Source organism: Lepus europaeus, chromosome 17 (genome assembly GCF_033115175.1).
Source record: "Lepus europaeus isolate LE1 chromosome 17, mLepTim1.pri, whole genome shotgun sequence".
Classification (NCBI taxonomy): domain Eukaryota; kingdom Metazoa; phylum Chordata; class Mammalia; order Lagomorpha; family Leporidae; genus Lepus; species Lepus europaeus.
Window position 1 is genome coordinate 334,036 of NC_084843.1, and position 14,351 is coordinate 348,386.

General features: G+C 65.3%; 2 protein-coding genes across 2 annotated transcripts in view; both read right to left on the reverse strand.

Moving 5' to 3' along the window:
- Positions 1–3,309, reverse strand: part of KNDC1 (kinase non-catalytic C-lobe domain containing 1) — a 34,742-nt gene extending 31,433 nt beyond the window's left edge. Inside the window, exon 1 of the mRNA XM_062215151.1 lies at positions 3,223–3,309. Coding sequence (XP_062071135.1) covers positions 3,223–3,309 — 87 coding nt within the window. The remainder of the gene's footprint in view (positions 1–3,222) is intronic.
- A 5,783-nt stretch (positions 3,310–9,092) lies between these two features.
- Positions 9,093–14,351, reverse strand: part of ADGRA1 (adhesion G protein-coupled receptor A1) — a 31,862-nt gene continuing 26,603 nt past the window's right edge. Inside the window, exons 6-7 of the mRNA XM_062214948.1 lie at positions 10,693–10,791; positions 9,093–10,245 (exon numbers count right to left, since the gene is read on the reverse strand). Of these exons, the coding sequence (XP_062070932.1) occupies positions 9,093–10,245; positions 10,693–10,791 (1,252 nt within the window). The remainder of the gene's footprint in view (positions 10,246–10,692; positions 10,792–14,351) is intronic.

Here is a 14,351-nt window from a genome sequence, read left to right on the forward strand (position 1 = left end):
GAGACACGAAGCCCTCCCATGGCATGAGTCAGCCCCCGCCCCCTGCAGAGCCTGCAGCCCTGCTGGCCCGCCCAGCTGGTGACGGACAGGTGGGGCCCCGCAGCCTCCAGCACCCGTCTGAGGCGGGCATCCTGCAGGGGGGCTCTGCCTGGCCTGGACTGAGCTCCACGGGGTCCTGAGCTCTGCTTCTGGATGAGGACCCTCACTCAAGACAGGATCCTACCAGCCCCTCACACCCTCAAGGGCAAGGTCCAGCCCACACGGGGCTGCAAGACCCTACTGGCTCCCCTCCGGCCCCTGCCCCCTGGAGCCCACAGCTGTCCCTGTGCCCCCAGCCTGCCCCAGCTCAGCAGTGGGAACCACTCTTCCTGGCCTGAGTCCCTGGCGGCCAGAGTGAGGGACACGTCTTGGCTACAGGGCCAGGGGCACACACAGCCACTCAATCTCCTTGGGTCCAGGGGCTCCACAGCGGCCCCTGGTGGCCAGGAGCCAGGTGGGCATCCTGCTGCAGAGCCCCCTGCACTGGCGGAGCAGGTGACGCTGGGCCCAGGGCCCCGAGCAGCTCCATGGAGGCCTTATGGCCTGGGCAGAGTTTCTCAGGGAGGTGAGAGCAGTAAAGCAAGGCGGCCTTGGCGCCCACAGACACCGGCCGGGGCCCCACGACCCCGCCCCACAGCATTCAGGCTCCTGCCACACCACCTGAACCAGCCCCTACTCCACCAGGTACACACCCAGCTCCTCGGGCCCACGGCAGTCTCCAGGGTCATCCTGGCCCATGGCCCCGCCACTGCCCAGCAAGGCACTGCCCGGGGCCCACACGAGCCACCTTCTTTGCAGCAGGGGAAGGTGCTCTTCCAGGAGGGCGGAGCCTGGGGTGGGTCAGCCAGTCCCTAGGTCCCAGGGGGCAGGGCGGGGCTTCGATCAGCCAGTCTCAGCTCACCCCAGGGGATGCTGGTGGGCATGTCCCACCCCTGCTGGGCCCCTGAGCTCCCCCAGCACCCCCAGCTCCCAGGGCTCTGAGCTGAGCCCGTGCGAGCACAGCCATCTGGCCCCACTGCGGCATGGAGGAGACACGCCCTTAACCCGTGACGTCCACCTTCAATCCTGAGCCCAGCCCAAGTGCTGGCTGCCAGGAGGGTCCAGGGAGACCTTCGCTGAGCTGCAGGGGGGCGAGGAGGCTGCTTGCCCCCGGAGGAGAGGGGTGCAGGGGTCTAGGAAGCACCGTGCCCCTGCCGCCACACAGCGGCCGCCTCGTCTCCAAGCCGGGCGGGTGCACACCAGCCAGGAAGGCGTCTGCGCTCCAGGGTTCTGCCTCTGACCCCACATTCTCCAGCCATGGTGGCTGAAATCCCAGCAAATGCAGAGAGGGTCACCTCCTCCAGGGAGCCTGCCTTGCTCAGTACCTAGGCGAGCTCCTTGTCTGCTGTGTCCTGGTGGGCCTTGGCCTGTACTGACCCAGTGGTACCACCTGCAGGTGGCCCTGGCAGCTCCTCACAGGCGCCCATATCCAGGGCAAAGCTGCCAGGACCTGGGTGCCGCTGTCTCCACTTCACTGCCGAGCGCACGCTGTTTCCCCAAGGGCCGGCTCCCACCGGCAGTGAGGCAGAGCTGCCGGGGAGGTCTGGCCAGCACAGGCCGCGGTCCTGCGTGTGGGCAGCCACCCAGGTGCGGGGCACAGGGGATGTGTTTTGCATCCCCCTGATCATAACGAGGACAAGCCCAGCCATTGGGTTTTCTTGGAGGGGGGACCCTGAGTGTCCCCAGGGCCCTATCCTGGACCTGGCCGCAGGGTCAGCTGCTACACGGGGCTCTGTCTCAGATGGCCTGTGTGTGTCCTCACCTCCCTGTGGTCTCAGTCCCCTTGGGGACACTTTTGGGTGCAGCAGCCACCAAGTCATGTGACCCTGAAGTGGACTTAAAATCCTCCCGCAGGAACGGCGTCGAGCAGATGTGGGATGTGGAAGGGTGCATGCAGGGCCCCAGGGCGTCTGCTGGTCCCAGGCCAGGCCCCTGGGGTCCCACCCCAGCTCTAGGAGCAGGTAAAGGCAGTGCCCTGTCCATTCCCCTGGACACCACTAAAACAGGCCCCGGACAGAGGCCTCCCGCCCCCATGCACCGTGCACGGTGGGAGCTGCTGCCCGCAGAGGACTCTGGGGACACTCCCACAGCAGAGCTGTGGGCATGGCGGACAGACGGGCTGAGCCCCGGCTCTGAGGGCTCCAGTCGAGGCCCCACGTGCTGCGCAGGTGGCGGTGGGGGGCCCTGCCTCTGCCCGTGACCTGGGGCCAATCTCCAACAGAGGGCAGGGAGCAGCAGGGGGCTCTGAGGGCCGTGGGCGGACGGCACCCTTTCTTCTCCATCAAAGCCAGGGAGACACCAGAGGCCTGTTTGTTCTGGCCGCCCCCTCCGCAGCCTGCAGCCACCAGATCCAGGCCACTGTGGGGGCGGGGCCGCCGTCCTCTCCCCGCACCCCTCCATGGCTGCCTGGGCAGAGCCTCCTGGGAGGGACCCCCAGAGCCCACTCCCCAGGGCAGGGGGTGGGGCCAGCAGAGGGCCTTAGGCTGGGGGACCCCCGCTGTCGGCCCTCCCTCGGCTAGGAGCTGGCACAGCAGCCCAGGGTGGGCCCTGTGCTTCTCCCTTGGCCACCATGCCGGCTTCCATGGTTTCTGGGTCCCCGGGGGTCACCTCTCCTGCCACGGGGCCTGGATCCTGCCAGGCAGTAGAGTTGGTGCATTGATCCCTGGTCCTCAGTCCTGGTTATGGGGAGCGTCCTGGGGCAGCTCCAACCAAGGTGAGGCCCAGGCAAGCAGCAGGCAGAGCCCCCTGTGCCGGGGTGGGTGGGTGGGAGCTGCGGGTTCCCGGTCTGCAGCCCCTCCCCCCTAGCCCGGGCTACCACGCCTCTCCTCCTGCTCTGGACCCCGGCCTATGGCAGGAGGTCAGCAGCGTCCTCCGCTGCCCAGGCCGCAAGCCACACCCGTCCCCAAGAATGCACCCGGGAGCCACGCAGGAGCCAACTTCTGCAGTGACACCCCCCCACCCCGCGCGTCCCGTGCGCATTCTCGGGGCCGTCCCCTCCGGTGAGAATGTGAGCGCTGTGGGGGTACTGAGAGCGGAGACCCCCGCGGCCGAGACCGCGGCCGAGACCTGCGGTTGGGGGGAGGCCCGGGAGCCGAGCGCCGCGCCTTGCGCTCCCGCGGAGCCCTCCGCGGGCAGGGGGCTCACCTCGTCCTCGGGCAGCGTGGGGAGCGGCTCGAAGTCGTAGAAGTCCAGGTCCTTGTCCTCCTCGCAGAAGCCGGAGGCCGGCTCCATGGCGGGCGACCTGCGGGGCAGCGCCGCGCGCTCGGCCCGGGGTGCTGCGCGCCCGCGTCTGTGCGGGCCCTGGCCCCGGCTCCGCGCCCGCGTCTGTGCCGGCCGCCGGCCCGGGGTGCTGCGCGCCCGGGTCTGTGCCGGCCCCGACCCCGGCTCTGAGCCCGCTTCTGCGCGGGCCCCAGCCCGGGTGCTCCGCGCCCGCGTCTGTGCGGGCCCCGGCCCTGGCTCCGCGCCGCGACTACGCGCTCCCCGGCTCCGCGCGCCCGGCCACCATGGCAACGCCCCCCGCGGCCCGCCCCCTCTGAGCCGCCCCGCCCGCGCCGCCTGCCGCAGTGTCGCCGAGCGGGGACACCGGGACGGTTGGGGCGGCCTGCGCGAACCTTGGCGCCTGGGGGGGGGGGCGCCCGCCCCAGGAAAGCTCGCAGCCCCCCGAGCGGGGGACGGGCGGGGGTTGAGGGCGACAGCGGGGGGCCTGCTGGAAACCATGGGGCCCTGGGGCCTGGCCTAAACCTCCTGGAGTTTGGGTGCCCCCAGGGGAGGCTGGCTGGGGGCAACAGTTAGGCTGCCCACTCTCCCTGCCAATCAGAAACCCAGAGGCACCCGCCCCCCAAATTCGGTGGCGTCCTGCTGCTGTTGATTGACAGCCGCTGCCCATCAGCATTCTCTGGGCTTCCTTGGGCACCAAGGTGAGCCTTGACCAAGCTGGGGCCTGCGTGTGCAGGGGCTACTGCACCCCCACCCCGGCCTGCCCAGGATCCGTGCAACACCCCCCCAGCCTACCCCAGGGCCTGCCCTGGTGCCCCCAGCCTGCCCCGGTCTCAGCAGGGAGCTGGGGTGCCTCCTTTTGGTCAGAGCTCCCACAGGAGATAAGACACTGGGGCCACCACTCTGTGTGGCTGACGCCAGCTTCAGAGCCTGGCTGACCCAGGTACACAGTAGGCACTTAACAAATGCCCCTTCCAGTAGGAGGCGGGGCTTGTGCCAGGCAACCTTCAGGCAGGGCCCCGCTGTCTGTGGCCCCTGTGGCTGTGGCCTGTGTGAGGGGTGCGGAGGCCGATAAGCAGGTGGGGCAGTGAGGCCTGGCTGGGAGCTGGCAGGTGCTGGTGGTGGCCTGCAGCCAGGCCGGCTCACCGGGTCCAAATCACCGGTCCTGGGGAATCACGATCGAGGGCCTCCCGTGGGGGGAGGGCAGGGAGCTGGGAGCAGTGGCCAGGTCTGGGGCGGTCAGGTGGCCGACTGAGGAAGTGCCCTGAGCTTCACATGGGGCTGCAGCAGCTGCACCCATGTGTGCACACTACACATACATGGCCACACATGTGTACACGTGGTCCACACATGTGGCCCACACATGACTCACACACATGCCCACACACTACACATACACAGCCACACGTGTGCACACCCACACTCACAGCCACAGCCACGCATGCCCACACACTACACATACACAGCCACACGTGTGCACACCCACACTCACAGCCACAGCCACGCATGCCCACACACTACACATACACAGCCACACGTGTGCACAACCACACACAGCCACAGCCACGCATGCCCACACACTACACACAGCCACGCAGACAGAGCACACGTATGCTCACGCACTAACACAGATGCGGCAGTGCTGTGTTTGCATGCCTAGGGTATGTGTGCTGTGTGTGGCTTTTTCACTCTCCATGATTTAGATCCAGCCGGTGTTTGGGGCAGGAGTGCGCTTCCGGTCTTGCCCCCGCGTCACCCTAAGTCCCAGGAGCACTGATGACACTGGGGCTGCTTCCGGCCCCACGGCGCTCGCTTTACGTGTGTGGCTTTGCTGGCATGGCGTTGAGTGCAGCTGCCAGGTGCTCGTCACGCGTGTGCTATGTCCCGTGTGTGCCCTGTGTGGCTGCCCAGCTGCCATGATCCAGCCTGGGAGGCAGCAGCTGATGGTCAAGGGCTTGGGCCCTGCACCCACACTGGAGACCCTGGTGGAGCTCCTGGGCCGTCCTCGGACATGGCCGCCATCTGGGGGTCTCTGTCTCTCTAACTCTGCCTCTCCAGTCCATCAATCAATCTTTAAAAGCAAGAAGGCCGCCGGTCTGCACTGTTGCTGGGTCAGCTGACCCTGGTCAGTTAGGGTCACTGAGGTTTGCGACCGGAGCAAGCTCCTCTGTGTATGGATATTTTTAATGTTTATTTATTTTCACGGACTTGAAAGGGAGAGAGACAGAGGGTCCATCTGCTGGTGGCGCCCCAGATGCGGGGGCTGGGCCGGGGGAAGACAGGCGCTCCCTCCGGGTCTCCGAGGGTGGTGGGACCCTGCTGCCCAGGACGCGAGCAGGAGGCGGGGTCGCAGGTGAGCCGGGGCCAGCACTCGGGTGCGGGGTGGGCGCCGGCCTGCTGCCCCTAGTCCCCAACCCTTGGCCCGTTCCGGGGCCTGGTGCTCTCAGCGCAGCGGCGCCTGCTTGGCAGCGGGTGGGTGGGCACAAACTCCCCCCCCCAACCGCAAGGCGAGTGTGAGGTTGCCTTGCCTAGGGGGTGGGCCGAGACCTCTGTGGGCGTGTCCGAGTGCGAGGGGCGGGCCTGTGGGTGTGTCCTGTCCTGGGTTCCTTGCTCTCCCACCTGCATTACCACGACTTCAGACTTCATTTCCTGTCTGTATCTGCCCGGGAGTTTGTAGAACCTTGGGTCGGTGGCTCGGCCAAAGTCTTGCCACTGGCGCTCAGGGATTTTTCAGGATTCTCTTCTGCCCTCCCTCTGGGCCCTGAGCACAAGGAGACCGCCCCCCACGTTGTCACCCCTGGTTTGCGGCTTGCTGGTGGGTGTTTTCACATCAGCGTCTTCCTTCGCCTGCGTCTAAGCGGACATTAAACCGTTTCCCGACGTCTTTCAGCTCTTTTTGAAATCAGGTCTGGAACCTGTATTAACGGTGTCTGAATCTTTGTGCCAACGCCGGCTCTCGAGACCCAGGGCGTGGCGAGTGCAGACTCAGCAGATCTGGGCTCAGGTGTCCCAGAACCACGTGGTGGGTGGGCTTCTCCTGCAGCCCCACTCAGCTCCCGCAGCCCCCACCCCGCCGTGTGCGGCTCTGCGCCCATCTGGCCCCCGCCACAGTGAAGGCCCTGAGTGGAATCTGCTTGGTTTGTAAAAATGTGTACCTGTTTATTTTCATCTACTTGAAAGGCAGAGAGCGAGAGAGAGCGAGCGAGCGAGTGCTTCCATCCACCGACTCACTCCACAAAGGCCCACGTGAGCATGGTAGGACCAGGCTGAGACCAGGAGCCAGGAACTCCATCCGGATTTCCCACGTGGGTGCAGGGGCCCAAGCACCTGGGCCCTCACTGCTGCCCCTAGGGTCTGCATTAGCAGGGAGCTGGATCAGAGAGGAGCCGGGGCCCAGACGGGTGGACACTCAGGCACAGGATGCCGGCTGCGCTTGAACCTTTGGGAGAGACTCACCAGGTGCCAGCCACGGGCCCTGCCCCGCAGGGACACCAAAGCCGCAGTAGCCACTCATGCTGTTCCTCTAGGCCACGGAACTCGGCTCAGACCAGGCGCAATCAGGCCAGCGGCACAGAGTGGGGCTCAGCTCCCCAGCCCAGGCCAGGAGCCCCTCCCTTCCCACGGCCGAGACCGGCGAGGGTCTGGGCTGCACATGCGTGGACCCAGGACACTCCCCATGGTGAGTGTGCGCCCATCCTGCCACAGCCCTGGGGGGGGGGGAAGGGGTAAGCCTGGGGTGGCCCCCTCTAGGGGGCACTGCCCTTGGGCTGTGAGCAGTCTGTGTCCTCTGACCCTCTCACAGGCTGCCCAGCTCTCCCATCCTGTCCCCTGAGGACACCTGCCACCAGCAGAGAGGCCGGGCAGAGTGGGTGCCTCATGTTGCCTCTGATGAGTGCACACGCACACACATGCACACACACACGCACTGGCACAGATGCACCCACAGCGGCACATCCACCCTCACACACAGCACACACGTGGGCACACACATGCACACACACACGCACTGGCACAGATGCACCCACAGCGGCACACCCACCCTCACACACAGCACACACGTGGGCACACACATGCACACACACAAACACATGCACTGGCACAGATGCACCCACAGAGGCACACCCACCCTCACACACAACACACACGTGGGCACACACATGCACACACACATGCACTGGCACAGATGCACCCACAGCAGCACATCCACCCTCACACACAGCACACACGTGGGCACACACATGCACACACACACGCACTGGCACAGATGCACCCACAGAGGCACACCCACCCTCACACACAACACACACGTGGGCACACACATGCACACACACACACGCACATGTGCACTCATGGGAGGAAGAGACAGGTGCTGGTCTGCAGGCGACAGGCTTGGGTCAGCTCCCCCGCCTTCTGCCTGTGGATGTGGGTTCTGTGCTGGGGCCTTGGGGCGACCATGCTGTGGCTTGCAAATGGACCACACCGTGACATGGTGCTGGTGGCCCATGAGGCGACGGCACATGCAGCTGTGGGCTGGCGAGGCAGTGTTGACCACGTGGGTTGTGTGACGAGGTGCTTGTCTGTTCTGAAAGGCGTGGGCAGTCTGGGAGGCGCGGCATGATGGGGCTCCCGGTCCTGCCCCAGGCCCAGGGCAGAGACCCAGGGCTGGGAAGCCCCTCGGTCAAGGTGAGAAACACGCGTGTGTGGGATGCTACTGACCAGTGGCACGCGGGCAAACAGTGCAAAATCCTGTATTTTCACTGGGAGGGCTCTGTGTCTACAGTGTGGGCTCAGCGTGGCTCAGGGCCTGGTCTGTGCAGCCACAGAAGCTGCAGGGCGGGGAGGCAGAGGCTGAGGCCCGGCCGACTGTCAGGAGGACACGAGGGGCTCACGGCGGGCGGAAGGAGGTGAGTTACGAGGTCACTGGCGGAAGCAGGGCTGCTTGTCCTGACGCTGGCCCTGGCCAGGGCAACTCTACCCTCGCAGCCAGGGGGAGCCCCACGGCCCTCCGGTGGGCATAGCACATGGAGAGACCCTAGCCGATGGGGACACAGACATGGACATGGACAGGGCTCTGCAGAGTACGACCCGGAGCTCGGGGTGCTGTGTGTACGAGGCACGTGTGTCATGCACATGTACCTGTGAGCAGGTGGCAGACAGCACGTGGAGGAGGGGCTGTGCGGCTCTGACCCCAGGCCCCAGCTGTCGCAGGAGGCTCCTGGGCTTCCTGCAGTGCACAGAGGGGGACAGGTCAGGCCCCATCCAGGGAACGTCTCTGTCCAGCTGCCCACGGCCGGCGGCCCCTGCCCTGGAGGTCCTTCCAGATTGCTGCCTGGCCCCAGCATCCCCATGGTCTCAGGGCCGCGCAGCCGGGGCTGTGCCTGGGACACTGACGGTGGGCCCGGGGTGCTGTGGGTGCACCTAGCGGCAAAGAGGGAGGCGGCCGTGGCTTCCGGACTGCTGTGCCGCCCCTGGAGCAGAACAGGACACACACACACACACATAACATGAGGAGACGGCAGAGCCAGGCCCCATGGGGGCCCCGTGGCCTTGGCCACGCTGGGGTCCTAGGGTGGCTTCCTCACTGCGGTCACTGGCTCTGGGCTGCCCCGCACCGCGGCCTCGGCGGCTGCCCACGCAAACACCTCTGGGCACCCGGCGGGCGGATGCAGTGGGACCGGCGGGGCTTGGAGTGGGACCGGCAGGGCTTGGAGCCCACTCACCGGGGTCTCTCTGGAAGGGGGTGGCGTGGACAGCTTCTGAGAAGCTCAGCGACCCCACGGGCCCCGCCGCCCCCGCCCCTACACGGTGGTCTCGTTCCTCCAGGGCCCTGTCCGGATGTTGCCAGTACCGTCGGTGCCGAACGGCAGCGCCGCGCAAGCGTCGCCCTGGAGCGGCCCGTTCTGGCCGGGGCCGCCGAAGGGCAGCGACTGCGTCCTGCGCAGCAGCTCGAGCTGGGCGGGGCCGAGGGCCGCCTCCCGGCCGGGCCGCAGAGCGCAGCCGTAGAGCCTGGGGCTGGTCTCGCCGCCCGCCGGCTCGCCGGCGAAGGGGTCGCTCTGGTCACAGCAGGCCAGCGCGTGCGCCCCCACGGGGCCGTCCAGCGAGCTGGGGGCGCTGTCCGTGCGGGAGCTGCGGGGGCTGCCGTCCAGGCTGGATGGGAGGTGGTAGGCGTACTCGCGCCCGCCGAAGTAGAGAGGTTCGGCGCTGGCCGGCAGGCACCGGTGCAGGTGCGGGCCGTGCGCGCAGGCGGCGTCCTCGCACAACCCCGGCTCGTCCTCCGCCGGCGCGCAGTGCGTCTTGGCACAGCAGGGGGTGGCGGGCGACAGGCAGCGGGCGTGGGCCTGGGCGGCCTGCAGGTTGGTCATCTTGCAGTGGCCGAAGGCCCGGGGCTGGCCGGGGTGCGGCGAGTCCTGCAGGCAGGCAGCGGGCCCCAGCGCGTCCCCGTTGGCGTCGAGCGCGGGGCCCTTGCCGAGCGCGCCGCGCGCCGGGCGGCACGACCACCAGCAGCGCCACACGTCCTCGCGCTTGGCACAGTGGTGGATGAGCACGAAGAGCCCCAGCGTCACGCAGCAGGCGCCGTACAGGCAGCTGAAGACCATGTCCAGGAAGGGGCCCTGGGACACGGCCAGCGCCCCGAAGGCCCATGTGGCATCGAACAGGAGCAGCGTGAAGGCGGCGGCCCGCAGCTGGGCCCGGAACGAGTGCTCATTCTGCAGCTGCGAGGGCGCTGGGGCCTCGCAGGCGGGCGGCGTCGTGGGTGCCCCGTGGCCCAGGCTGGACTCGGGCGCCGCCAGGCGCTGCCGTTCCTCCGTGCGCTCGCGGAGCTCGTACCTGCGCTCCGGGTGGCGCCGCAGCTGCACGTAGGTGCCCAGGAAGTACACGCAGGTGATCAGCGTGATACAGGCGGCTGGCCCGTAGAACGCGCCCAGGCTGGGTGTCCAGGCCATCCAGCAGCTGCGGGGAGAAACGGTCACCGGTCAGTGGGGCCGCGCCGAGGAGCCGCCGCCCCCGCGTCCCCGCGCGTCTGCACTGGGCACCGGGTCTGCGCTGAGCTCAGGGGACGCCGCGACAGGGCCCGAGGACAGAAGCCTCAGGAAGGGGCCCGGCCTGCGCGGTCATCTGGGAGGGAGGCCCCTCAGAGGACCGGCCCCGGGCTGGGGTGGGGGTAGGGTCGGTGGTCTTGCAGCCCCTCCCTGTGTAAAGAATCCCAGGCCTGGGGGCGGGGCCCTGCACGCCCAGGGTGGCGACTGCAGTCCAGACCCGGCTGAGCCCAGCCTCCTGCCTGGCTGAGGGCCGAGGATTCCAGTGGGGCCCAGCAGCTGGGGGTCTGGGCACAGCGGGGGAGGAGCCTGTGCGGGGGCCGCCCTCCCCGCCGCCCTCGCCACTGCCCTCGTTACTCACTAGGCTGCGTCCCCGTCCTCCGTCCCGTAGTTCCCAATGTTGGTGGCGGCTGTGACCCCGCAGATGATGAAAGGGACCCCCCCACTGAGGAGGTAGAACCTGTCGGGGAGCAGAAGACGCTCACTGCCTGGGGTGCGCAGGAGCTGCACAGAGCCAACCCCACAACAGAAACCCGCGAGGACCCTGTGGGCGGGGCGCTTGAGCCCTGGGCACTGACACTCCCGGCAGGGTCACCGCCAGGACGCGCCCCTCCCCTGGCAGCTGGTGGCCCAGCCGGAGGGTGGCTGCCTGGAGGCCTCTGCTGTTCCGGTCCATCGGCCCCAGTGACTGGAGTGTCCATGCTGGAAACCGGCTGGCGCTGGCTTCTGCAGGGCCTCAAGTGTCCACCCTGAGGAGTTGGTGTCTGTGGTATCCAAGGCTCGGGTGCAGTGGCTGTCCCTGGGCATGGGGGCCCTCACGTGCCACCACCAGGGCTGCCTGCTGATGGGGCCACCGAGGGGCCAGTTCCAGATGGACAGCGCGGGGCACCCCCTTGGGCCGTGAGGCCCATGACCAGACCTGGGTGGACAAAGGAGCTGCTCTCTAGGAATGGGGCAATGTGGAGGCCATGTGATCAGAAGGGGGCGGAGCTTCAGGAACGCTGTCTTCCCCGCGGGGTGGGGGTCCGTGGGGAGGAGGGAATGGCTGCTTCCTCATGTGGCTGTGAACACGGGACTGCCACGGCCGGCACCGTGGTGCAGCCATGAAGACGCCACCTGCAATGCCGGCATCCCACAGCCAAGCCCCAGTTCCTGTCCTGGCTGCTCTGCTTCCCACCCAGCTCCCTGCTGATGGCCTGGGAAGGCAGTGGAAGACGGCCCAGGTGCTTGGGCCCCTGCACCCACGTGGGAGACCGGGAGGAAGCTCCTGACTCAGCCCCGACTGTCACAGCCACTTGGGGAGTGAGCCAGTGCGTGTAAGACTCTCTCTTCCTCTTCCTCTCCCTCTCCCCCCGCTTTGTTGTTCTTTCAAATTAATAAAAAATAAATAATTTTTTAAAGAATCTTCACATTTCCTGAGGAGTCTCCGTGCACGTGAGGGTGACAGTGGGGGTACTTCAGAAAGTTCAGGAAAAATGGAATTAAAGGGTCAATTTATTTTGGTGCAGAAATGTACTGAAATCCATGTTTGTTTGTTTGTTTTTGACAGGCCGAGTGGACAGTGAGAGAGAGAGACAGAGAGAAAGGTCTTCCTTGTGCCGTTGGTTCACCCTCCAATGGCCGCCACGTCCGGCGCGCTGCTGCCAGCGCATCGCGCCAATCTGAAGCCAGGAGCCAGGTGCTTCTCCTGGTCTCCCATGTGGGTGCAGGGCCCAAGGACTTGGGCCATCCTCCACTGCCCTCCCGGGCCACAGCAGAGAGCTGGACTGGAAGAAGAGCAGCCGGGACAGAATCCGGGACTAGAACCTGGTATGCCGGCGCCGCAGGCGGAGGATTAGCCTAGTGAGCCGTGGCGCCGGCCACATTTTTTTTTCATCATATGCATTTTCCATCAACTTTCTGAAGATTTCTATGTGCATGGATTTCAGAATTTTTTGCACCTAAATAGACATATTTTAATTCCACTTTTCATTAATTGAAAAAAATTTATTTGAAAGGCAGAGCATAAGAGAGGGACACGCGCACACACACACACACAGTCTTCCGTCCACTGGTTTACTCCCCAAATGCCCACGACAGCCAGGGCTCAAGCTGCCCTGGTGTGATACCTGTGATGCCAGCGGCAGCTTTGCCACTATACCCAGCCCAGCCCCTCACTCGTGGCCTCGGCCCCCACTCGCAGGCCGCCCCTGAGCTGGAGCGAGGAGGCCGTGAGTGTCGTCCCAAAGCAACCACAAGAAATTAGTTATAAATTAAAATGAATTTGTAATGCATATGAAAGTAATTCAAAATGAAGAGGCAGAGGAAGAATGGAAGAATAAGCAATAAAAACAGAGGAAAAAGCCTGAAACAGGTGGTGGTAGGGCCACCAGTATACCGCACGGCACGGTGCGTGTCTCCTGTCCGTCCTTACAAAGCCCCCGTCTGTTTTCCGGCTCAGCTTTTTATTCTATGAACTCTCGATTTAGTGGAGCGCCAAGCCTCTGGCTATAATGTGAGTTAAAAATATGTTAACCCAAAATAAATAAAACATTGTTGGGCAAAAAAAAAAAAAAAATCCCCAAACTCTGATTAAATTGTGAGGGAGCTGCCATTCCCACCCCATGGCCGAGGCTCTCAGGGCCGGCCCCAGCGCTCTCCACCGGGAGGCGACGTCAGATCCCAGGAGCCGGGGAGCCGGGGAGCCGGGGCGTCACCAGCTGTGGGGTGCACGGAGCAAATGTGTGTGCTTAGGAAAGGGTTCAACATACGGGACCCAGAGTGAGAAAACCAAGGAAGAAACAGACAGCGCCAAAGCCACAGCTGGTCTCCCAGCAACTGAGGGACAATGGCACAAAAAGTAGGCCACCAAGCAGAGGACACAAATGCCGATGCCAACCATGGGGGCCACGTCCTCTGCCACACCCATGACCACGGGGGCCACAGCCTCTGCCACGTCCACGACCACGGGGGCCACGTCCTCCTGCGTGGCCCTTGCCCCCCCCCCCCCAGGGCAGCCACTCCTCTGCTCCAGCAGCGTCTCCACGTGGGAGCCCCCGGACCACACAGGGTGCGCTCGCTGACCACAGAGAAGCCAAACGAGAAAATGGCTTCCAGGAAAACCACAGACTGTTCTCAATTTTATAAATGCTTGTAAATAACTCAGGGAATCCAGGAAGCCTTTTGAACCGGGTGGTTGAGAACATGGACGCGAGAGCACTGTGGGCTGCAGCTGAGCCAGGGCCCGGCGAGATCGGCCTCGGGCTCTCACGGCGAGGCAGCAAGACCTGCGTCCACCGCACCACCGTGGAAGAACCAAAGCCTGCACAAGACCAGGGTCCAAGACGCCGGGAGCAAAACGGGAAACCCCACCCACTGAAATCACCAAAACCCAAAGCCGATTCCTGAAAAAATCAACAAAACTACCGCGTCCTGTCCAGACAGCGGGACCCAGGCAGACGCCGAGCTGCCAGCCCGGGAGCAGCTGCCACTGCTGCCCTGCAGGTGTGTTCCACAGGCAGGTGACACGTATGACAGCACGGGGTCGACAGATTCAGAAACCGCACGGACTGGCTCAGCTCCTCGAAAACACACAAGTCACCACCACCACCGAAGCCCGAGTTCGGCTTCTAAGAATACGGAGCTGGCAGGTGCGCCGAGAGGCTGGCGCGGCTCCGGGGAGGGCGGACCTGCCGCTCCCGGGACACAGGGCTGCCACCCACACGGCAGTGGGTGAAACCTGGAGTGGCTAGGGAGCAGGAAGGGCGCGCTCAGGCCGGACTCTTCCAGGACACGAAGCTGCTTGGTGTTCACAGAAGACACCAGCGGCACTGAACATGGAGACACGCGTGGGAGCATCCGGCAAAATCCACCACACACTCGTCACGCAAATCCCAGCAGACGGGGATGGCGCCGACTGCCTCAGTATGCGCTGGGTGCAGGTGGACAGCCCACTGGGCAAAGGCCAGGGTCAGCGTGTCCCCACAGGTAGGCAAAGGCCAGGATCAACGAGCCCCACAGGTAAGCAAAGGCCAGGGTCTA